The sequence below is a fragment of the Ciona intestinalis genome, unplaced genomic scaffold (assembly GCF_000224145.3).
Source record: "Ciona intestinalis unplaced genomic scaffold, KH HT000057.2, whole genome shotgun sequence".
Taxonomy (NCBI): Eukaryota; Metazoa; Chordata; class Ascidiacea; order Phlebobranchia; family Cionidae; genus Ciona; species Ciona intestinalis.
The window spans coordinates 1-23,280 of NW_004190379.2; the positions used below are offsets into that span (position 1 = coordinate 1).

At 36.7% G+C, this 23,280-nt stretch overlaps 3 protein-coding genes and 2 long non-coding RNA genes across 6 annotated transcripts; 4 read left to right on the forward strand and 1 right to left on the reverse strand.

The window, feature by feature from the left end:
* The first annotated feature begins 1,546 nt into the window (after nucleotides 1-1,546).
* On the forward strand, nucleotides 1,547-3,854 carry LOC108950209 (prostatic spermine-binding protein-like). 2 transcript variants are annotated; one of them, XM_026838110.1, is made up of 2 exons: nucleotides 1,547-1,991; nucleotides 2,380-3,854. In XM_026838110.1, exons 1-2 carry the CDS (start codon nucleotides 1,713-1,715, stop codon nucleotides 2,683-2,685), a joined length of 585 nt encoding a protein of 194 aa, XP_026693911.1. In that variant the 5' UTR covers nucleotides 1,547-1,712; the 3' UTR covers nucleotides 2,686-3,854. The 2 variants fall into 2 exon arrangements, with proteins under 2 accessions (XP_026693911.1, XP_026693912.1); XM_026838111.1 differs by having other exon boundaries at nucleotides 1,559-1,991; nucleotides 2,197-3,854.
* A 1,704-nt stretch (nucleotides 3,855-5,558) lies between these two features.
* Nucleotides 5,559-7,178, forward strand: LOC113474954. The gene is made up of 2 exons (XR_003396670.1): nucleotides 5,559-6,382; nucleotides 6,472-7,178. It is a non-coding gene; the product is annotated as an uncharacterized LOC113474954 (long non-coding RNA).
* Nucleotides 7,179-12,889: 5,711 nt separating this feature from the next.
* On the forward strand, nucleotides 12,890-14,955 carry LOC100179457 (methionyl-tRNA formyltransferase, mitochondrial). The gene is made up of 3 exons (XM_002129744.4): nucleotides 12,890-13,101; nucleotides 13,159-13,443; nucleotides 14,291-14,955. The coding sequence occupies exons 1-3, from the start codon at nucleotides 12,952-12,954 to the stop codon at nucleotides 14,864-14,866; spliced, it is 1,011 nt and encodes a 336-aa protein (XP_002129780.1). The 5' UTR covers nucleotides 12,890-12,951; the 3' UTR covers nucleotides 14,867-14,955.
* LOC100181767 (ATPase family AAA domain-containing protein 1-like) lies at nucleotides 14,863-18,556 on the reverse strand. The gene is made up of 8 exons (XM_002129623.4): nucleotides 18,286-18,556; nucleotides 17,994-18,093; nucleotides 17,690-17,818; nucleotides 17,520-17,611; nucleotides 17,083-17,210; nucleotides 16,121-16,298; nucleotides 15,660-15,832; nucleotides 14,863-15,164 (listed from the first exon to the last, which is right to left on the reverse strand). Exons 1-8 carry the CDS (start codon nucleotides 18,469-18,471, stop codon nucleotides 15,029-15,031), a joined length of 1,122 nt encoding a protein of 373 aa, XP_002129659.1. The 5' UTR covers nucleotides 18,472-18,556; the 3' UTR covers nucleotides 14,863-15,028.
* A 2,002-nt stretch (nucleotides 18,557-20,558) lies between these two features.
* LOC113474955 lies at nucleotides 20,559-23,027 on the forward strand. The gene is made up of 3 exons (XR_003396671.1): nucleotides 20,559-20,886; nucleotides 21,093-21,306; nucleotides 21,599-23,027. It is a non-coding gene; the product is annotated as an uncharacterized LOC113474955 (long non-coding RNA).
* Nucleotides 23,028-23,280: the final 253 nt, after the last annotated feature.

A 23,280-nucleotide genomic window follows, 5' to 3' on the forward strand; every position in this document is an offset into this window, starting at 1 on the left:
ACTTACAAACTGTTTGCGGCTATTATATGATACCATCATTTAGGATTTAATAACTTATACATCTGGAATAGGAAAGAATAATTGGTGAAACGATAAACTTAAAGCGACTATATAAAGCTGGCTGTAAACTAAACGTGCATACTAAACTTAAAGTCAATGCAACTACAACTAAAGGACGTATAGGAAAGCAAGGAAGTAGGCCGAACCCGAGTGATGCGGGCGGCGCTGATTGGCTAGACGTTAGAGCACACAAACTTAAAGGCACATAAACTAAAACTTAAACGCACGAACACAAATACAGCACGCTTCATTGAACTTACATACGATTAACGGTAAATCAAATGCGGGTAACAAAGTAGGTTCGAACTTAAAGTTAACTAAACATATTCACGTATATCTTGCGATAACAATAATAGATCAGAAGGTGGCTCGCGGGTGATGTGAGGAGCCATGTAGATACCGTCTTTGTGACGCAGTGGCTTTTGTGTAATTGCGCGTGATGAAATTAAATAGTGACATTGGGTCAATGACATGGTCCACATCCAGAAATTCAACACGTCCGCCACATTCCTTTGTATTAGTTTTACGAAATGTGAGTTGAAGGCCATACCTTTGAAAAGTTTCTTTAAGGGTCGACTCGATTTCCGCAGTGGTACCATCTCTAAACGATATGAATAAGATGTCATCTATATATCTTTTGAATACTTCAGCCTTTTTTAGAACTGGACAAGCAGATAATAAAATGAAGTGCACAGCTATGTTGGCCAGTGAGACGGAGTTGTTATCGCCAGTGACAATCCCCTTTTTCTGATTGTAAAATGTATCGTTATGCCTAAACACGACATTCTCAATACAAAACATGGTTAGTTCGACAACGGCACTGATACCACGTGATGGGAAAGTGGAATGATTGCGAAGTGCGCAGTACAATGCTTCTCTAATGAGGTTCCGTTCCAGGTTGGGATATATAGCTGTAACATCTCCCGCCACAATATGGAGTGTGGATTCTTTTAACCTGCCCTGGATGTGTTCAGCTTCCCGTTCTTTTTTTAGAGTTAAAACTTTTTTAAATTTAGTTTGCAAAAAAAATTTGTTGGAAAAACTAATGTAAAAAAATTTTTTTCAATGAAATTTTAATTTTTTTATTGCTTAATACAAGTAACTGTACAGTTTTAATTAAAACATTTTTTTGAATTCCTTCGAGAAATATGAAAAAAATGATCTTTTTTTCTGCATAAAAAGTATTTGTACTGTTTTAAAGGTAATTTTTTTTAAATTTAGTTTGCAAAAATAAAATGTTGTAAAAACTAATGTTATACATTTTTTTACCTAAATTTTTATTTTTTTATTGCTTAAAGCAAGTAACTGTACAGTTTTAATTAAAACACTTTTATGAATTCCTTTTTTTGTTTTTTTGCAAAGAAAAGTTGTTGTAAAAACTAATGTAAAACAATTTTTTTTAACAAAATTTTAATTTTGTATTGCTTAAAACAAGTAACGGTACAGTTTTAATAAAAACATTTTTTGAATTCCTTTCGGAAATATGAAAGTTTTTTTTTGTTTTTTTTTTGCATAATAAAATGTAATTGTTTTATTTTAAAGGTAATTTTTTTCAAATTTAGTTTGCAAAAGAAAAATTGTGTTTGCAAAGGAAAAAACTAATGCAAAAAAATTGTTTTAACATGCCACGCGCGACTGTTTAATTTACCGTAATGCCAATGGGCCTTTCTAATTCTGCAGTCACATTTCAAAATCTTAAGCGAATCGTATTAACATGTATGGAATGGAAGGGAGTGTTGGCCTATCTGGACGATATCGTTGTGTATGGACGCAATTTCGGTGAACATTTAAAACGATTATATGAAGTGCTGAACCGAATCGAAGAGAATGTTCGATTTCTTGGACACATTGGCTCTAAAGATGGCATAGCCTGTGATCCGGACAAGACTGCAGCTGTAGCTTCGGGGCCGGTACCCAGATCAGTGAAACAGGTACGTCATTTTGTTGGTTTGACTTCATATTATCGGAAGTTTGTGAAGGATTGCGCAGAAACTGCCACACCGTTGCATAAACTTACAGAGAAAGGTCACAAGTACGAATGGTCAGACGAATGTCAACAGTCATTTTCCACTCTAAAAGATATGCTGGTTTTAGCTCCTATACTGCAATACCCTAACTTTTCTCGTTCTTTCATAGTGGACACAGATGCTTCTGACCACGCCCTATGATGCGTGCTTGGACAAGTCGTCGACGGGAAAGAATATGTGGTAGCATATGGAAGCAGGACATTCACAAAAGCAGAACGACACTACTCTACCAGGCGAAAGGAGTTACTCGCAGTAATCTTTGCAACACAACTATTTGAATGCTATCTTTTAGGCCGGAAGTTTACACTACGAACAGATCACGCATTACTCCGATGGCTATGGAAATCTCGGGAAATCTACGCGCAATGTGCCCGTTGCGGGTATAGACTACTTGACCCAATTCAACTTCGAGATTGTACATCCCCCAGGAGTCAAACACAAGAACAAAGTAAATTGTTTCAGGAGTTCGTCCAACTCATGGGGAGTAATAAAACTCGCAGCACGGCTTATTAAAACAATTGCCATAATCCAAAACTACGTTCAAAAGGACGAGAAGGGATGCATTGTTAGCGGTGGTAGCCGCTTACAATTCAAGTAAGCATGAAAGCACTGGCGTCGCACCTCATTTTCTGTTGAAAGGTCGAACACGTGTCTCTCAGCAGACTTTATGAATCCGTCACTAAACCACACAGCCGGAAAAATTCAGAAGACTTGCCAGCGCAACTATCATTGGCAAAAGAAGTAGTTCGCGAGAAGCTAGAACAGCAACGGGAACGAATGGGGAATCAATATAACAAAAAGAAATATGAAGTCGAAATGATTCTCGGTGACGTAGTTTTGTTAACTAACCCAGCGGTGCCGGTTGGAAAATGCAAAAAATTTAATCTACCATACAAAGGCCTCTTTTAGATCATCAAACATCATGGCCCAGTCAACTACGTCATACATGATAGCGATGGCAAACAACAAACTATACACTACAACAGGCTTAAGCCCACACCGGTTCCTTGGAAAAGTTGAGCAAACAGAAATAAAACAGTTGCGACGAGACGCAACCATCACCGCGACCACTGTCGTCAATACCCTATACTGGGGCCATGTATTAAGTCACACGGCGGAACCTTTGACGAGTGATGTGCGCGACGACGAGCGCGATGATGAGCACGATAATGAGCAAGATAATGAGCACGATAATGAGCACGATAATGAGCACGATGATGGGCACGATGATGAGCACGATGATGAGCACGATGATGAGCACGATGATGAGCACGATGATGAGCACGATGATGAGCACGATGGTGAGCACGATGATGAGCACGATGAACAAAATGATGAACACTACAGAAACGTCGGACATCGTCATGTTCAGTCTGTAGTGGACAATGAGGATGCTGCAGACGCCAGGGGAGCTAGCCTTGGTGCTGATGATGGGACCTGTTCCGAAAGCACAACTGGCGCACGGCCGGTACGTGTGTAACGCAAATCAACACGCTACCCGGATGATGTTTTTTGTTTATAATTTTTGTTGTGTATTGTTTAAAAATCTTCCAGGAGTATGATCATTATGAGTGGGAGAGTGTGACGTATTGTTTCTTCTAGCGTTAAACGGTTTGGGCTTTTGTGTGTAGTTTGCTGTGGCGTTCTTCTGTATTGTTTCCTAGTTTTTCTTCCGTTTTGTGTTTGGCTTTTGTGTTGAATTGATACGACTCGCGCTTGTTAACCTCTAAGCATAATTGGTCGTCGTGGAGCGAGTGGGCCTTTTTCTTCTGTTTCACTTACATCTGCCCTACTATTGCATAATATTAGCAGTTCTCGTTGTGTGTATGGTGTAGGAACGTTGCGTTGGTGTATTGGGTTACCGTGGTTAGAACGTTGTTGTATTTGGTTACTGTGGTCAAGACTTTATAATGTGTTCGAGCGTTATTCTTACCGTTTTGTTATAATGACTTGTAATAAATTCCGCGAATCTGATCCTGAGCAGTCGAAAGTAGCAACCAAAAATCAAGACTGGCTGATAAAAATCAAAACAACGAAATGGAATCAATCAAAGTTTCAAGGAAACGCCAGGAAAAAAGTCCAGATGAAACTAACCTCCACCAAGCAAAGTCGTTAAGTCTCAGCGAACTCCAAATACCAGTTTTCTGTCCTAAATGTAAGGAAGAGGGCTATGTGAAAGACCAAAACACAAACTTCTTTTGCTGGAAATCTTCATCGGATTGTAAGATTGCGACAGCGCGCTGCAACGAAAACGACAAATTTCTCGACCCGGACAAGGAGATGACAACTAACTGCTCCACTTTTCGCCTACCAATGAGAAATATGCTCTGCTGTCATATATTTCAACCGGAGTTTCAGACTAATGAAGGAACACTTAAATGCATACAGTGCAAAATGTATTCAATGTCTTGTATATGTAAAACAGTAAGTTCTATTCTAAAACGAACCATGACATCTAACTGTGTTAATAATGCCTGCAATGCTACATTAGTCCATTGTAGCTGCGGGAAGAAAAAAGAACGTGTCAGATTATAGAACTAGACAAACCGTATCATTGCGAATGTGGTTTTGAATACGAGTATGATATTTATATAGGTATCGAACGTATTTAAATGCCTCTTAGTTTAATCACATACAATGTAGCAGGGTTGCAAAACCCTCGAAAACGACGCAGTATTTTTTACTTTTTACGCCAGAAAAGTTCGATATTTTTTGTCTGCAAGAAACGCACACAACTGCATCATGTCTCAGGCTTAGAATTGGGTGGAGAAATCTTAGCCTCACATGGATTAACAAAAAGTAAACGAGTCGCGGTTTTGTTTTAAAAAAAAAAACTGTCTTATTAAAATCAAGACGTATGTGTCGATAACTTCGGACGATATATAATCATAAAACTTGAAATAACTGACCAGCGGTTAGCGTTTTGTAATTTTTATAGACAAAACCAAGATAGCCCTCAGTTTTACGGCAACCTATTTACGCTATTAACAAAAAGACAAGCGGAAAGCGGGATAGAAAACTGTATTATAGCCGGTGACTTTAACTGTGTCTTTAATGATAAATTAGACAAATCCGGCGGGAGAGATAAACACGGGAACCGGCGCGCAAAAACTACCATATTGGAGGCAATGGATAACTTCGAGCTATACGACGTGTTCCGCGTCAAATATCCAAACTCTAAGCAATACACCCGCATGCAAAAACGCCCGCACACGGCAAGTCGGCTTAACTTTTTTCTCGTCACAAGCGAAATATTACAAAAGACCACCCAAATCCAAATTGTCCCAACCACGCAGTCGGGCCACTGTATCGTCAAACTTGTACTCAACCTTGATAAAATACCCAGGGGTAGAGGCTACTGGAAAATGAATGCGTCACTGTTAGAAGATGCCAAATTCGTCAAAAACACTAAAAAGTGAATCGCGGAATTTCTGATAAACAACGATAATGGTGCCGTATCCCCCAGGTCCTCTGCTGGGAAGCACTAAAATATAATATACGGGGTTATATCATGAAAAACGCATCCAAAAATAACAGAAAAATAAAAGCTTAATGACAGACAAATCTAGAAAATAAACTCGCGGATCTTCAAAACCTATCCCACCGCGCCCAGCCTCACGATGAGTGCACGATGGGTAAAATTGTACGAACTCAAGAACAGTACGACGATATTATCGAAGGCCATAGTAATAAGAACGTAATAGTCCAAAGAAGAGTTCGAACTCAAGGACGGTACGACGATATTAACGAAAGCCATAGTAAGAGCGCAATAGTCCGAAGCAGAGTTCGATGAGCAGAATATGGGGGTAAAAATAACGCCTAATTTTTAAATCTCGAAAAACGCAGAATGGAAAAAGGGCGATTATTAGACTAAATTCAAATGCAAATATAGAGACTGACCAGCAGGCTATTTTACGGCGCCTAAAAGAATATTTGAAAACCCTGTATAGTGCAAGTAAGAACCCGTGTTGCACTAGCAAAAGTAAAATAAAAGAGTATACAAACAGTTTAATGTATCCAAGACTCGATGCAGAAAAAGCAAAAAAAATGTGACGGTAAACTGACCGTCGGCAAATGCTACGAAGCGCTAAAGAGCATGCAAAACAACAAATCTACCGGATTAGATCGTTTTCCGGCGGAATTCTACAAAGTATTTTGGAAACCCGGGGATATTTTCCGGCCACCCGGGGATGAAGTAAGTTACATTCTTACATTCTTTCTTCTTCTTTGTTTACATTCAATTTTGAATCAATGGGGAAGAAATTTCAGGCTGTAACCAAACCCTGGCTGGCAAGGTCACTTTCACTACTTCTTCTTTGTTTACATTCAATTTTGAATCAATGGGGAAGAAATTTCAGGCTGTAACCAAACCCTGGCTGGCAAGGTCACTTTCACTACTAGGGCGAGTGACGATTATTAAAACCCTAGCGATACCAAACCTACTTCACAAACAACTTAGCGTGTTGCCGGTCAGTCTACCCAAACATTTTTTTAAATAAATTAATAGAAAACTATTTACATTTTTGTGGGGCTCCTACTGGGAAAAGTAGAAAGAAAAACACCATACAGTAAAATAAATGAGGGTGGTCTGGAAATGATAGACCTGGAGGCGTACGCAAAATCAATACGTTTCTCGTAGTTACGAACACTACTAGATATAAATTTTGAATCGCATTGGAAAAATATTGAAACTAAAATTACTTTTCTGAATGCCATGATTTGTGTAGCCGCCTCCGATTTAATACTAACGCATAAGGAAATCACTAAACACACGCCTCTCTCGAAATTCTGGTCATTGATCGAACTATGGAGAGAATGGGTTAACCACAGGACAAAAATTACAATTGCGCTATATGACTAAACAAAATAGTTCTTTTTAAACCGAAACCGATCGCGTATGAAAATTTTATACAATCTGGTATACTAATGTACCAACAAATCATAAACAACCACTCGAACTATTGCAGCTTTAAACAGTTATGCGAAAAGTATACGTTGACAAACAACAATCAAAACTACGCGGACTACCAGCGTTTTATTGCAGCCATTCCAACAACTTGGGAAACTTACACGGCGGACAGACCGGACCGAGTAAATGCCATTGACAGACTAATGATGGGGTTACGCGACAATTTGCCAGCCAAAACCGCATACGAATATTGTGTATCTCGCAACAACAGCCGACCAAACAACAAAACAAATGTAACCTTACAACGGGGACCTCTGAACTAGTCAGAAATCAACAAAAACTTACACGACTATACGTTCGAATCGAAGCTGCGCTCCTTTCAAATTAAAATTAATTTGAGAGCCATTGTCCTAACCGATTATTGAGATCGATGTGTGCCCTTTTTACGGTGTAAACAAAGAAACAATAAACCATCTATTTTGTGAATGTAAATGTGTCCAGGTATACTGGAAAAGCGTCAGTGCCTGGATGGACAGTGTTTTGTGCCACAAAACTATTATAAGCAATACCGTAAAGCTGTTCGGAATTCACAATGATTGTCTTGAAAAATGTGTTTTAAATTTAAAAAATTGCATGCTTGTAGCGGCCAGATTTGTTATATAGTACAATGGGGGAAGATAGGACACTTAAGCACCTATTGCCAAATATTTCCAATATCAAAATAGATGACGGTTTTTGTACCATCATTCCTTTATTAAGTGACACCAATTTAATAAAATATAATATAACACACGAGGAGTTATTTAACTATCCGCACAGCAAGTGAAGTTTTACAAATTCGAAAACACACATGATAAGATGGGACAGTTTGAAATCATTGTTAATTTTGATCATTAAGTGTATTTATAAATAGGAATATACGTAAATAACACGAAATAATACTGTATGCTTTAAAAATTAAGTTTAAACATTCTTTTTCTTACCCTACTCCGGCTTACTGCTATAGTTTTTTAACATGTAACCTATACATTATATTATTGCATAACAATTGGTATATTTTGAACGACAATGAGTAATGTTCGAAAATCAATGGATAAATATTGTACCCAACAAGTGTATTTGAACTTGAAATAACAGAAAATTAATTATAACTATTAATAAAGTTTTTATTTTTTGCTACAAATTGGGTATTACTATACTCTGTTTTTGGCACAAGCCATTTCTCATAAATTATCACCAAGTGCAAATGACCAAATTTCGAATATATTTTCAAAATATTATCTTTTTATTATATCAGTATCTTATAGTTGAAAATCCTCTGAGGTTTAAATTACTAAATTAAAAGCAAATCTTTAAAAGTTTGACAATGAAAACATACAAAACTACATAGTGGGGGAAGATGGGACTCTAAATTGAAATATATTTACATTAGCAGTATTCTGCAACTTGTAGTTAACCTACCGAGTTTAACAGGCTGTGACAGTTTCTTTGGCATGTAACCTTCATATATATAACGTTAAACCGATATTTTTTTGTTATTTTTATCTCAAATTAAAGTCATATTGACCTCTGCCTATTTTCTTCATGCTTATATCTCAGTGTTTTTTTACAAAACTAAAACTAGTTTTATGAGACAAAATCAAACTGTACGAAATATTCAAGGTTGTTTTATGAAGCCATAAAACTAGTTTAATCGTTCGCACTGGCAACTAAACAAATCCATTGGCTTTAGTATGATTTAGCGAGCATTAAAAAATAGCACCTTACTATTTCACATTTTTTTACCTGTTCAAAGTAGGCTGTTTCTATTTTACATATTTTTTTAATATTTAAAAACAGTAATCAGCTTTGACGGGCGTTTTAAAAAGTCGTGATAATACTGTCGACTAATTCTGTAACCTTTTTTTCCTGATTATCATTAAATGAGGGTCCGTAAAAAGAAAATTATAAAAGTCCCGTCTAACAAAGTGTCCCATCTTCCCCAACCCTACTATAAGTTCTTATCTTCGCAATTCTTACATATAATTTACTTCGCATGTGTCGCACCCAACCCATGTTATGCTGCGTGCCACATGGAGCCTTTCGCCAGGAACGATTTTTGCCCCTCTACGCTTTCTCGGCGCATTTTCTCCCCTGTTTTTCTTTAGCATGCCAATAAGACATTCGTTTAGAATTTCATTTGTGTTAGAACCGGAATTGGAGGTACCGGGTATATTTTTTAAGACTTCTTGTCTATCATAAGGATAAAGACCACATGATTTGAATCCGGACTTTAAATTTTTTTGAATATTTGGTTGAATCAGATGGCACAGCCGACTTAGCAGTATACGGGAAAATGTTCCTTTGGAAACCCGCCCACATTTTGGCTTTCCCTTCTCCAGTTAGATAAAATTTGGCGCCAAACTCGTTTCATTGGGCCGAAAACCGAAACATCCAGTGGCTGCATTAAGTTCGTTGCATTCGGAGGTAAACATGTAAAATAAATGTTATTTTCTTCCGAAAGTTTTATAACTTCGGGTGAAAAGTGGGGCGACAAATTATCTCCGATCAAAACTTTTAAACCGGGAATACCATCGACCGAAGGAAGAAAGCAGCGCTTGAACCACTTCAAAAATGTCGTGGAGTCAAACCAGCCAGTTTCGGTTGCACCATAGACCGAACCAATTGGCCCACCAGTCGTCCAGCCTTCGTAGGTATATTTCGCTTTGTAAACGACCATTGACGGCGACCTGACGCAGAGCCGCACCACATAAGCGAAATTGCTGCTTTGGACGACTCACGAACGTTCTGCACCCTTCGAGTTCCTCTTCGGACGAACACCTTCTTTGCCCCCGGGTCATTTGTTAAGTTAGTTTCATCGAAGTTAAAAATATTGCTTGGTGAGACAGTTAGAAGTGTTGGTTCCAATTGGTCAAAAAATATATTTATTATTTCCTCATTTACACTGGCTCTGGTTTGTTTTAAGTTGGCCGCCAAACGGGGAGATAAATTATTACGCTTAATAAAATTATGTAGCCATTTATCACCTGGACCGTTGATCGGCGAAGTTGATTTGGAATTGACAACCGCCTTTGCCATTTGCTTTATTTCCAAACCACCGAGTGGATAACCCCATTCTGCCACCTTTTGTACCACCGTTGCTATATCGGCCTCCGTTTTTTGATCAAATAGTGATGGTCTGCCAATGGGTTTCGGATGATTTTTTCTTTATCGCGTCGTGAAGGGTAGATTTTTTAATATGAAATTTGTTTTCTGCTTTGCTGTACGACATGCCTTGTTGGATAGCGGACTTTGCAGTTTCCAAATTTTCTTTGTTCAATTCATTGTAAGGACGTTTCGGGGACATTGTTATTTTAGATTAGTAATAATGTACGGAATTTACGGAATTTCGATAAAAAATGTTCAGGTATTGTAATTTTTCCCGCCCAAATACAAACTAATGGAGCAGGAACTCGATATTTTATATTTGGTTTTAAATATTTTTTAAACATCAGATTCGAATAGTAATGTCGTGTATACAACGGTGCTAGTGAGGAATCCTCCCCCCTCACAGAAATAAAAATGAGTAGAACGCGCAACTTTCCAAAACCGTGATATATTCTTTTTTCTATTCACGTGACCGCCAACTCCGTCCCCATTTCCCTTCGTCTCCATTGTAAAAGATAGGCGCATAGTATTTTTGGAAGGTTTTAGCTGTTTATTTTAAAAACTACACCAACTATTCAAGTTTGTTAGGCTAGTTTAGTTATTTGGTACGTTAACGCTTAAAGTTTACCACTTGTTTAGGAAATTTAATTATTTAAACAAATTAATTAAAAATTTCAAACAAACGGTTTTTTAGAAATATATATATATTAGAAAATAGTTTTTTTTACACAATAACTTCAAATTAAGTCAAAAAACGAAGAAAAACTACACAAAACGTCATCGACTCCATTGACTACAATAGTAAACGGGAACGACCCGCGAAAGAGAGACAGTGTATCGTGCTCTCTCCTTTGCCGACATTGGAGATGCGCGTTCTATTCTTTTTTATTTCTGTGTCCCCCCTTGCCTATAGAAAAAACGAGAGACTAAAAAAAGAAAAAAGAAAATCATTAGACCGTAACGGTATTTCCCCATAAAAATCATATATTAGTAAATATATCATATATTATTAAATATCCCGGGTTATGGTACACCTGGAGCAGCAATCTTGGTGTCGTTGGAAAGAAGAAGCGACACTTCAACTACGTATCAAAAAATATATTAAATAATCAAAGTACTTTTGGTTGGGTGGACCGTCAAAGTTGACCCGCGATAAAATACAAAAATCGTTGATAAAAGTTAACAAAATTTTGACACACATTGATGTATAGCAACATGCAAAACATATTAAAAAATTGGGGTAATACCGCCCCTAGTTTTTGATTTATTAATACTTCCGCAACACCTACTTTTAACGTATTATTCATAGACGCTGCACCTAGTGAAGTCGACTCCCCCCCGCCGAAGGAAAGAAACTACTTCTCTTTGAAATTTAATATCTCGAGTTATAGTAAGGCTAAAATAGCAATCTTGGTGTCGTTGGAAAGAAGAAGCGACACTTCAATTACGTATCAAAAAATATATTAAATAATCAAAGTACTTTTGGTTATGTGGGCCGTCAAAGTTGACCCGCGATAAAATACAAAAATCGTTGATAAAAGTTAACAAAATTTTGACACACGTTGATGTATAGCAACATGCAAAAATATAAAATAATTGGGGTAATACCGCCCCTAGTTTTTGATTTATTAATACTTTCGCAACACCTACTTTTAACGTATTATTCATAGACCGATTCCATCGTCGCTGCACCTAGTGAAGTCGACTCCCCCCGCCGAAGGAAAGAAACTACTTATCTTTGAAATTTAATATCTCAAGTTATAGAAAGGCTAAAATAGCAATCTTGGTGTCGTTGGAAAGAAGAAGCGACACTTCAATTACGTATCAAAACATATATTTAATAATCAGAGTACTTTTAGTTGGAGGGGCCGTCAAACTTTATCAAAACTTTGACGGCCCACCTAACCAAAAGTACTTTAATAATTTAATATATTTTTTGATACGTAATTGAAGTGTCGCTTATTCTTTCCAACGACACCAAGATTGCTATTTTAGCCTTACTATAATTATTACATTTAAGGTGTCTATGCTAGCACCGCCATTTTCACTGAATGTGTGAATCTGCCATTTTTTATATACTATATATGTTTACTTTTGTACAAAAGAAATGCCATTCCTGTTTTAGCTGTTGAATGTGGTAGATCAATTGTCCGGTAATACTGCCGCTGGTGACCAGTGAAAATTTTGGTCTCAAAATGTTCCTTGCGTCTTCCTGATACTCGCTGTATATTTTTTTTTAAAAAAAACTCGGGCGCTCGTGTCGAAAATTAACTTTGAAAATGCGCAAAAACATGCTTCGTCACCGTAATTCGACTTGCGTAAGGTTAACGATATATTACGTCACAATAGCGAATGTTACGTTACAGTAGTGACATATTACCAACGTTACAGCACGTTTAAACTTGTTTTTCGTACTGTTTTCAGCTAGGGAAAACCCTAACCCCTACTTTTAACCCGCAACCCCTAAATCCCCCAAAAATCTAACAAATTACGTAATCTGTAACGTAGAAAAACGTGGTAATTCGCATTCTATGACGTCATAATCTAACCTTTGTTTAATCCATGCCGGTTCGTGTGGAAAATGCGGTGACGCAGCACGATTTCGCGCATTTTCAAATTTAATTTTCGACACGAACGCCCGAGTTTTTTCCAAAAAAATTATACAGCGGGTATCAGGGAGACGTAAGAAACATTTTGAGACCAAAAATTTCACTGGTCACCAGCGGCAGTATTACCCAATTGTCCTTTAATATAAAAAATACAAAATTTACACCTTAGTTTGATTGTGTTGCTTAAGAAATTAGCCTTATGAACTTTGTCAAACAATTTAGGAAATACACTACAATTAAACAGCCGCCATACAAAATTCTTTTTTTTGGAAGCGATTGTTTTTCTTTGGTCACTCTTAAGAAGCTGCACAATGCTTATATCAACGGAAGCCTTATTACAAAGTTGGAGGTGATATGAAAACATTAAATATATTGAAATTGTTTAAGTAGACGAAATATCTTGTAGGTGATGTGTCTTCCTCATTCAAAAATAAGGAAATCGGTGGTTCATGAATTTGCTACAAACCATCAAATTCCAATTTATTATTGGGGTAACTTTGAATTTGGTGGAGAGTTTGACTTGGGTGTGGTTGTCTCTTTTGGCAAAATGATGCCACAGAGAATAATCGATTCTTTTTCACTTGGAATGTTAAATGTTCATGGTAGTTTATTGCCGCAATTGCGAGGGTCATCTCCAGTATCACGTGCAATCCAAGGAGGTATTACTTCCACCGGAGTTTCCATCTTTCAGGTTTTTAGTTAATTAGCCTAAAACTAAATTTCTGTTAAAATCTTAAATGTTGTTATATCATTGTCGCCAAACATAGGAATCATCATTGGAAATAATTTGCTCTGCTTGTGATTATAGAAACCTAAAGGCAGGGTCTGCTTACAATTTACCAAGTGTGCGACTTGGTTGTCTTATGTTATATATTAAAGACAGACAGGGTTGCGAATTAATATATATAATTAAAAAATAAAACAATGTCTATGTTTTGTTTGTTTTTTTCAAGGTACGTTTAGACCACATTTGAGCATCTCTACCTATATACAAGTTTTGATTTTTTGTTGGTATCATGTTCCTTTAAAGCAGTGGTTCTTAAACTTGTTTGTATACTTTACCCTTTTAACAAAGATGCTTATCAGATTTACCTCCAATATGTAATATAGCGCTCATTTATTAAAAGCAAAAACAGGTAATTACAGCAGTTATATTTGCGACGGATGTGCTAGCTTTTTGGCAACGAGTTGTTTAACGTCTGGTAAAGTACTATAATTGGCACAATTTTTGTCCCGTCAACTGATGTGGATTTTGATTTAAGGCTTATTTACCCCTTAAATGCGATGAATTTACCTCAGTTTAAGAAATGCTGCTTTAAAGCTTTGAACCTAATATGGAGTTGCACAGTGAGAGCTCTTTGTAGTTACCAAACCTAAGGTTGCAAGGTGCCGGTGGACACACCTACCCTGAACTCTAGGATAAAATTCATTTTATGATAGTGTGTTTAAATGTCCCTGCCTCCCATGCCTTTAAAGAGGCGATGTCCATTGCTCTTACCACAGTACTATGCAACCTATTACCTAAAAACTGTTTGTAGATTAAATCAGATGGATTTGATCACGGAAAAATATTGTCCTATAGTTCACCTGTGGTTATTGATGATCATGTGAATTCAGATGAGCTGACACAAAAACTTGCATATATCGGTGCAGATTTGTGTCTTGAGGTTTTATGGAATTTTCCAGAAAGAATCGCCAACGCAAAAGAACAAGATAGAAAGCTTATTTCATATGCTCCCAAAATAAATGTTCAGGAAACTTTTATTAACTGGGAATCTATGACACCAGAAACAATACTTAAGAATTTTCGGGCATTTGGTTATCAGAAAGATTATTTTCTACGTTGTGAATATAATGGCCAAATGATTAAGTTTCTTCAACTTTCTTCTTGTACTGTAGAACAGACGGCCTTTGTAAGTGGGAATTGTCCACCAGGCATGGTTTCTTACCATAAGCCTAGTAAAACATTGTTGGTAAAATGTTGCTCTGGACATGTGGCTTGTACTAAATTACTTTATGGCAAAATTTTATCATCAGCCGATTTTTATAACGGTTTTTGGCAAAAGGTAAAAAAACAAGGTAAAAATGTTCAATTTCTTTCCAACAAGTATTAAGTTGAATTGTTCTTGGTTTATTTTCGAGGAAGTTTAACTGATGTAATAAACATTTAATTTTTAATGTTGGTTGTTTGAAGCATTTTGTATAAAATACAATTAACTTGATCAGTAGCGAGAAGATAAATCAACATTCTCCGAATGTGATTCTAGTCGAAGACATCAAACATCTCGCCCATGTTTACCAAGTACGTCAGGAAACAGGTATGGAACTTCTGAACCTTTACTCTGTTGCATTACTTTGGAAGCTTGTACCAAATCATTCATACATACTGAACGTAGAGTATCTGAATCAGCACTAAATAAAACAAGATCACTCAGACAAAATAATGTGTACCTGCGCAAGAAAATTAACAGCAACTTAACTAGTGATCACTAATCGGCTTGTCTAAATTGTCAGCCATGCCATATATAGATATAAAATATATATCCACTAAGTTCCATGTGTGGTTGACACAAGGTGCATGTAACAGCACTAAATAAAACAAGATCACTCAGACAAAATAATGTGTACCTGCGCAAGAAAATTAACAGCAACTTAACTAGTGATCACTAATCGGCTTGTCTAAATTGTCAGCCATGCCATATATAGATATAAAATATATATCCACTAAGTTCCATGTGTGGTTGACACAAGGTGCATGTAACAGACCATGCGACTGTCATTTTCTAGCATGTGATGATAACGCAAAATATATGTGAGCTTTAGAGAGAGCTTATATATGGCTTAGTTCAGACATACTGGTATTGCAATCTAAAACTATCTTAATAAAAACATAAACAAACACAGTACCCGCTTTGAATATGCTCGTGTACCCGGGCCACTGATGCGTGACGACACATCTCTCTGATGTCACTTCCACTAAATCCATTTAATGATTCCGAAAGTAATTCAAGATCAACATCATCAGAAACATCTTCAACTTCAAGAACGATTGATAAAATATTCGCTCGTTGTTTTAAATCCTGCACAACATTTATACTTTACTAATGTATGTAACCTAGTAAACCTACTGATAGTACACATTGCACACAACATAAAAAATGATGGTGGTTACATGGTTTGGACGAGTGTGGGTTGCGAAAAAGGCCTCAAAGTTAAACAGTCGTAGTAGCAGCTTCAAATGAATGCCATAACTGCAACGAAGGCAAAATTTTATATGCATTAAAACTGTGAGAGCCTAATAGTAGCCTTGGTATTAAGCTTTCATGAATTCTAGGAACTGGGATCATATTCTGTTTTTTTATTTTTACCGGCATTGGTACGTTGAGTTTGATTGGCATCCTTCTAAGAATTGCTTGATCGATTTGCTGTGGCCGATTCGTGGCTCCCATCACCATAACCTGACTTTCATTATCCGAAGCAAGCCCATCCCATAGACTCATGAAGGTTGCTTTCATCATCGCAGTCACTTCATGATCACGATCCGAACTAGTGATGAAAATTTTCACTTACTAAAACTCACATTATACGGTTATCTGACAAATAAGATATAGAGAAACTTGTATAAGAATCGATATAACCCCATCAAATATATACCACGGTTACAATCCCCTTTTGGTTTGCACCGTAGTTTCTGAGGAAAAAAGTCAAACTTTATAATTGGTGTAAAATTACTCCTAACTTAGCTGAATCTAATTTAAAATCGTACCATTCTAGAGTTATCATCACTTTTATTTGCGCCGATGACAGCAAAGGTACTTTTTAGCCAACACCTATTTCTTACAATATAAACAGCATACACACCTTTTTTGGGCAATACTCTAAATTGACCAAAGATGCTTAACATTCCTTATTTTTGCCCTTATTCGTTTCGCAAAATGTGATTGTTAAGATAATAATAGTTAAAAATTATTAATCAACCTATCACTGTTACATCCCTTGGGTTATGCTAAAATATAAGAATTGTCTAGTTTGTAACTAATAATGCCTGTATCTGAAAATCACTTGCACGCTTTGGTACGATGCTTAACATTTAAATACTTTGTGCAAAAGAAGCTGTATCATTGAAGCCATGCTTGTCACATTAAAATTGATTAAAAAATCTTTAGGCTTTTTGAGATTTTTTTCCACCAAAAGGAGTTTATTAGCACTTTTTGTTACATCTTAAGAGAGTAAGCACTTAAGTCAGAACCACCCATGAATGGTGGAAATTTAAGCTTCTATAATTTGAAAATAGTTCTTTTTTAATCATAATTATTTAAAACAACAATACCGCATTTGAAGGAAGGCATCAATCTCATCAATAAAAATAATTGCAGGTTGTAATTTATGCGCCAATGAGAACACAGCTGCTGCAAGTTTTTGCGACTCTCCATACCATTTGTCAGTTAATTGTTGAACCTATGATGTAAGAATATGGTATTTGGTGTGGCTACAAAACATAATGTTACACGGTGTACATAAGCACTATGCTATATATTTATTCTCAAGTAGTGAAAAAAAACCCGAGTCAATAGTTGGGGACCTATTTTACACCTTTGTGTCCACTTAATTACCCAGTATGAAACTTGTTTTTTGTTTACTTTTTAACACATACAGCAAATTGTTCAATGAGCTTTAAAATGGGTAAAACACTTTTAAATATGGTGCTATGGTGCTGGTGTAATTGTAAAACAAAACCACGGTAAAATATATTCTTTAACAACTCACTTCAATGTTGATAAAAGCACAACCAGCTTCTCTTGCGGTTGCTTTGGCAATCATTGTTTTTCCACACCCTGGGGGCCCGTACAATAAGATACCTGTTGCAGCTCCATTATTTAAAGTCTTACTACAATGTATTTTAAAAACTATTTTTTATAACGGTACTTTCTACTAACCTTTTGGGGGGAGGAACAGCTTACATTGACGAAATATATCACGTTTATGAAACGGTAGAATGACGGTTTCTTTTATTTGCTCAACAATATAATCCAGTCCTCCAATCTGATTCCATGAAACAGGAATATCTTAAAAGGTTCATATTTTGTTAGATTAGGATTTACATTAAACAGCGCTAAATCTAAACTCCTTAAGAATATTGACTAGTATAAACATTCTACCTGTTTTAGTACCAGTTTTCAACATACCCAACAACAAAACAGTAAATTCCAAAAATCATAGATATGCCAACCCCATGTTTACCTTTAGGGATTATGAGTTGTGAAGCAATGTTTAATTCATACTCTGTGAGGTTTAAATCAGTAATGTTATGCTTGCCCAGCAATTTCAACAACGCTTGTGCCTAAAATATAAGTGAAATTATTTAAATATTACATGAAATGTGTGAGTTTGCCAACCATCATACAGGTGAACCACACAGGCAGAATTCTTTTTCATCAATTATTTAAACAAATTTCAGTTCAGCACTTTATAATTTAAAGCATTTTAAGAAAATAAGTTAAGAAATCAACAGTAAATATTTTACAAAATTAACCTTTTCTTCACTTGCTTTCTTTTGTTTCTTTGTTGGGTCAAGGATACCTAATACTTTATCCACATACTTATAGAGAAAGTAGCCAGCAGCCCCAGTAAACACCAACCGAACTATTAACCCTATTAGTTGAGATTTGCTGGTCACTTCAGCATCTTCAAAACCTCTAACTTCCAGTTTGACCCCCATAACTTCAAACGATGTGTATAATATCTAATATGTTTACAGGATCATTCTGTTCTTATCAAACCTGCCATGATCAAAGTTACTAGTTAGTACAGACAGACCAAGTTAGGAAACAGAGTGTAAAACTATAAAACAATGAGTCTTGCTGGGTATCAATAATTTACCGACGGTGGATGCTGCGGGAGCCGATTGCTGACGCTAAGTTACTGACGCGCGAATTTACGGATGTGCGGATGAATGTGTAAAACAAATTTACTGACGCACTTACAGAGGATGGAACATAACCAAAAAAACTTACTGATGGTGGTATACATGCATTATACAGTTACTGATAGTGGTATATATGCATTCTCGGCACCATGGCATAGTGGCTAGCGCGCCTGTCTGTAACCCAGAAGTAATGGGTTCAATGCCCAACGATGCTATCATTGTGGCGTATCGGTATGTGTTCTTGGGCAAGACACTTAACACAATTGCTCCAACCCAGTGGTCCCTAATGGGTTGTCCAAATATAAATGAATTATACAACGTCACGTTAGGAAACGGCGCGTATGTCCGCCATTACGCAGCCCACAGAGCATGAATCGCCTATACAAATGCATGGTCGGAGTGTGTTTATTTGGTTCTTGTGAGTTAAAAAGCTAGAAAGATAAGATACAAAGCTAGAAAACACTTATATCGGTTGTTTTAACATTTAAAATATAAGTTCTAATATAAATCTTGTTATATAATTGTGACGAGCCCCCTGGTGGTGGTGAGTATCGTAAGTTTTATCGTCCCTCCGTTTGTGTTCACACTGGATTGGCTGTGTTTATGTGTTTATCGCTACAAGTATGGGAATACAAACATCCCTAATATCTAGAAATTGTTCCTTATAATTTGTATATATTTACGGCTTACGGATCCATATAAAATCAATGCTTACCGTTAAACCTAATACAAGAGATCACAGATCTAATGAATGAACACGTTTTAAACTAATTAGCATAAGATAGTAGAGTCGGGGAAGATGGGACACCTGTAACACCTGTCACACATATTACCCAAATAGCCTGATCGTGTATTAAACAATTAACAACGGTCTGTGGAAGTCGTGAAGATACGGTTTTATAATTCATTAAATGTTCTTTGTTTACTACCAAATGAAAAGAGAAAACAAAATGAAAAGGTGTCCCATCTACCCCCACCCTGCTATATTAGTTAATCCTTTTACTACAACGGTCGACTGGGCTCGATCAAAAACAAATCTGAAGTAACCAACGACACTGGTTCTATTCGCCATTGGTGACTGTGGAGCACTAGGCAGAATGTATTTATACATGTATTAACTAATGAAACTTATGACGTATGAGGATTGAATGATTGGTAAAGAATATGTGTAAATACGCTTTGTACAACTCCTGTACCATGTGTTTATTGTAAACTTACACTAGTTAACGTTGTCGTCGCTTAAAAACGTTTGTTTTCATGGATTTTGACAAACCGTAATCACGCAGTAATTAGGTAATGTTAGAAGTTAATATTAATCATATGATGTTGAATTAAAAATAATGTTTCAATTACGATTAATGATAATACGGTATAAGAGTAGTGCATTTAATGCGTCCCCACTTAAATGCTAATAGTTTGATTCAGTCGTGAATCGTTGTGTGGATTTCTTATCTTATATAACACGTCGTTCCCCGTTCCCCGCCAAACTCCAGACAGTGTTTCCGCCAGAGTCCGTATATAAACATGAGTTATTTCATGTCGCCCATAGAAATCACATAGCACACAGCAAATGGGGCTAAATTGATCATAGACATAATATAAATATGAACGTATATATAGCTAAGTTTAATATATTTTATGTTTTTAATACAAATACAGGATGCAGATTAAAGAAAATCAAATTTTCAAGTAGATGTGTAGATTTATTAAAGCCCAAAAGTGACTTGATGTTTTTGAGTTCTTTTTTTTGTCTCAAAATTATAAATATATATTACGATTTGATTTCAATCAAGAGATTAAAGAAAAATGCTAGAATTAAGAATTAGGATAAGTGCGGAAAATAATCGCCCTATCAGCAACAACAACAACAAAGCCAAGAACAACTGTTCGACGAAAAAGGATCTATATGACCACTACCATGTTAAAAAAGGATCTATATGACCACTACGTGCTCAAAAACACTTGGTTTGATTTTTTGACGTTATTAATTAGCATGACGGGTGGAGAAAAAATCTTTTTTTCTGTATACAACCACCCCTCTCTCTCTCTCTCTCTCTCTCTCTCTCTCTTTTATTGCTAATGGAATATTTTCACATATCATCATGTAGCCTATAGTTCTATTAATATCAAGTAAAATTTTCAACGTAGTATCTGAAATGCCTAAGGCACGTACGTCGTAACGGAGGTAAACCACAGCTCACGACATTTGTAAGTACTGTATCACTTTTACTGTTGATTAAGTTTGTCTTGTTTTTTTTGTGTATAGATGCCTTTGTAATGTATATGTATCGTATGCTTTGTTATATATACTACCAGTCTACCATATATGAAAATACCGGTACGACCGACAGTGCACTGTGTTGTACTCATGTACTGTATAGTATAGTCTGTATACTAGTTTTTATTTTGTTTAGGTACTTTTTTTAGGATGCAGTAATTTGTTAGAGCATTAGGTATAGTTGAACCATCATGTTAAGAAGCAACTCTCACAATTTTGAAAGGATTTCCACTTTGTATGGAAGCATGGCGTTATTTCTAACAGTCGTGCACAATGTGTTTCTGTTATATTACGTGGAGATGTTTGTTACTGTTTACAAAATTGACAAAACATCATTTTGGATTGGAGAGGTAACCATGGTTTGTGATTTATGTTATGGAGTAATCTTGCTAAGGTTAAACTAAAGCCAGCAGGATGAATTAAGCGTTGTTTTGTTGTTTGTGCAATCAATTGATTTGTAGTGAATAATCAGAAGTTATACAGTTATTGTGTATAACATTTAAAACAGTTTATATTATTTACATGTCTTGTATAATGTGTATATACATTCAGTTTCTTACATGAATAATCATCAGTTCCAATATCTTAGCCAAAACATATTAGGGTTTTACTCTCCTAATTTTTGTTGTTTTATTTTTTTAGATTGCATTTTTGGTGTGGAATTCAACGATGCCCCAAACTACCGCCCCGTCCCCACGCACCGTGTTCCTTGTGAGTAATTATTTTCACTAATCCAGGGACGGGGCCATGAACTGAACTATGTCTGCACGCTGCCCCGCCTAGCCTCGGCCACAAATAAATAGGGGCGTACTACCAATTGATTCGGATATGGCGGGGCCCATCACGCGCCTCCGCCCCCACACACAAATCGCTTTTAAACTCTTCGGTTCCCCAACCACTACACAAAGCGAGCGGCCCCTCCTAGATTCAGTTTTAAAATTTTAAATCAGTGCACTCAAATTTTACGTGTTGTGTTTTTTGTATTTTTTCCTACAGATTTTGTATTTTTATATTATATTTTATATACACAACACTATTTTTATACACTACCTTGCACTGTCCCACTTTTTGTAATTATCACTTTTTACCTTTTATGCCGCTCGCTGAGCTCCTTGCACGGATGACCAGACAAACTTTTATAAAATTATAACATTGTTTTAATTGTCGCGGGGTATCAGTGGCGCCCCCTTGCGGCCGTGAAAGCCCTTTTCACCTTAATTCGCCCCTTAGTCCAAAATTTTCCCCATTGCCTGTAAAAGTGCGTTGCCGTCGACTCTAACTCGTCCTTTTTACCGCCTCTCTGTTACTGAACTATGACCAGCTTGGCTGTTGAAGTCGGCTTTAATTCGCCGGCTTCACATTATATTTTTTTGTTGGGTAGTCTGTTTTTTTTTTTCATATATAAAACCATTCGGCTTAAAATCACCAATCCCCATCATCCTCCCTGGTCACCCAATGAAACATCTCTTTTTAGTCAAATATTTTTTCGGATTACCCCTTCCAAATTGTCATATAGCTTAACACCCCGTTTGCCAAGTTGGTCTTTTCCCCATCCCCTCCTGTCCTTCCGGTAATCCCATAACATTTTATTCTTAATTCGGCCCCATAAGTAGTGCAATCTTAAGACGAAGTCCCCAGAAGCCCGGTCCCCCCCCCCCCTTCTTTGTCATGGACCGGGCCAGCCCCCTATTACTTACAACATACCACTATTTTATTTTTTCTTTTATTAGTATTTATTTATATTGCCGCCCAACTGCCGTGTCGTGGCGCAGGGGGTTCCCTCTGTCGGCCCAGTGGACGACCGTCTAAAAAAACAGGCACAGGCAGCAGGCATTTATCACCCGGTACCTCCGGGTACCGGAGGCTGGTTTTCAGCGCACTGTACGTGATGGCCAATTTTATTTATTGCTTTTTATCCGCGTCGTGGTGTTTGCGTGGATGCATTAATAAAAGATGAACCCCACTAACGTGTTCAAAAATGTGGCCGTTGAATAATTCAAGTGCGGTTCTTGTTCAGTAAATAATCGCGATTCTAGCGCGAAAAAATGTATAGCGCCACCAAAGTACAGCCAGAGCCATAGAAATACCGAGTAGTCCAACCCATTGTTACGTAAAACACAAATTGAACGGCAATTTGGGTCCAAAATAACACAGTAGGTATAGGGAAAATGTATATTTTTCGGTAAATTACAGAAAAACTTGGGCCTAAAATCAAATTTAAAGGTTCAAAAATGTAAAAAACATGTGTTATTTGTTTTCTGTGTAAAAAAAAAGTCAAAAATTAGAATTAGAAGCGGTTGATTTGCGACATTTTAGTCATTTAA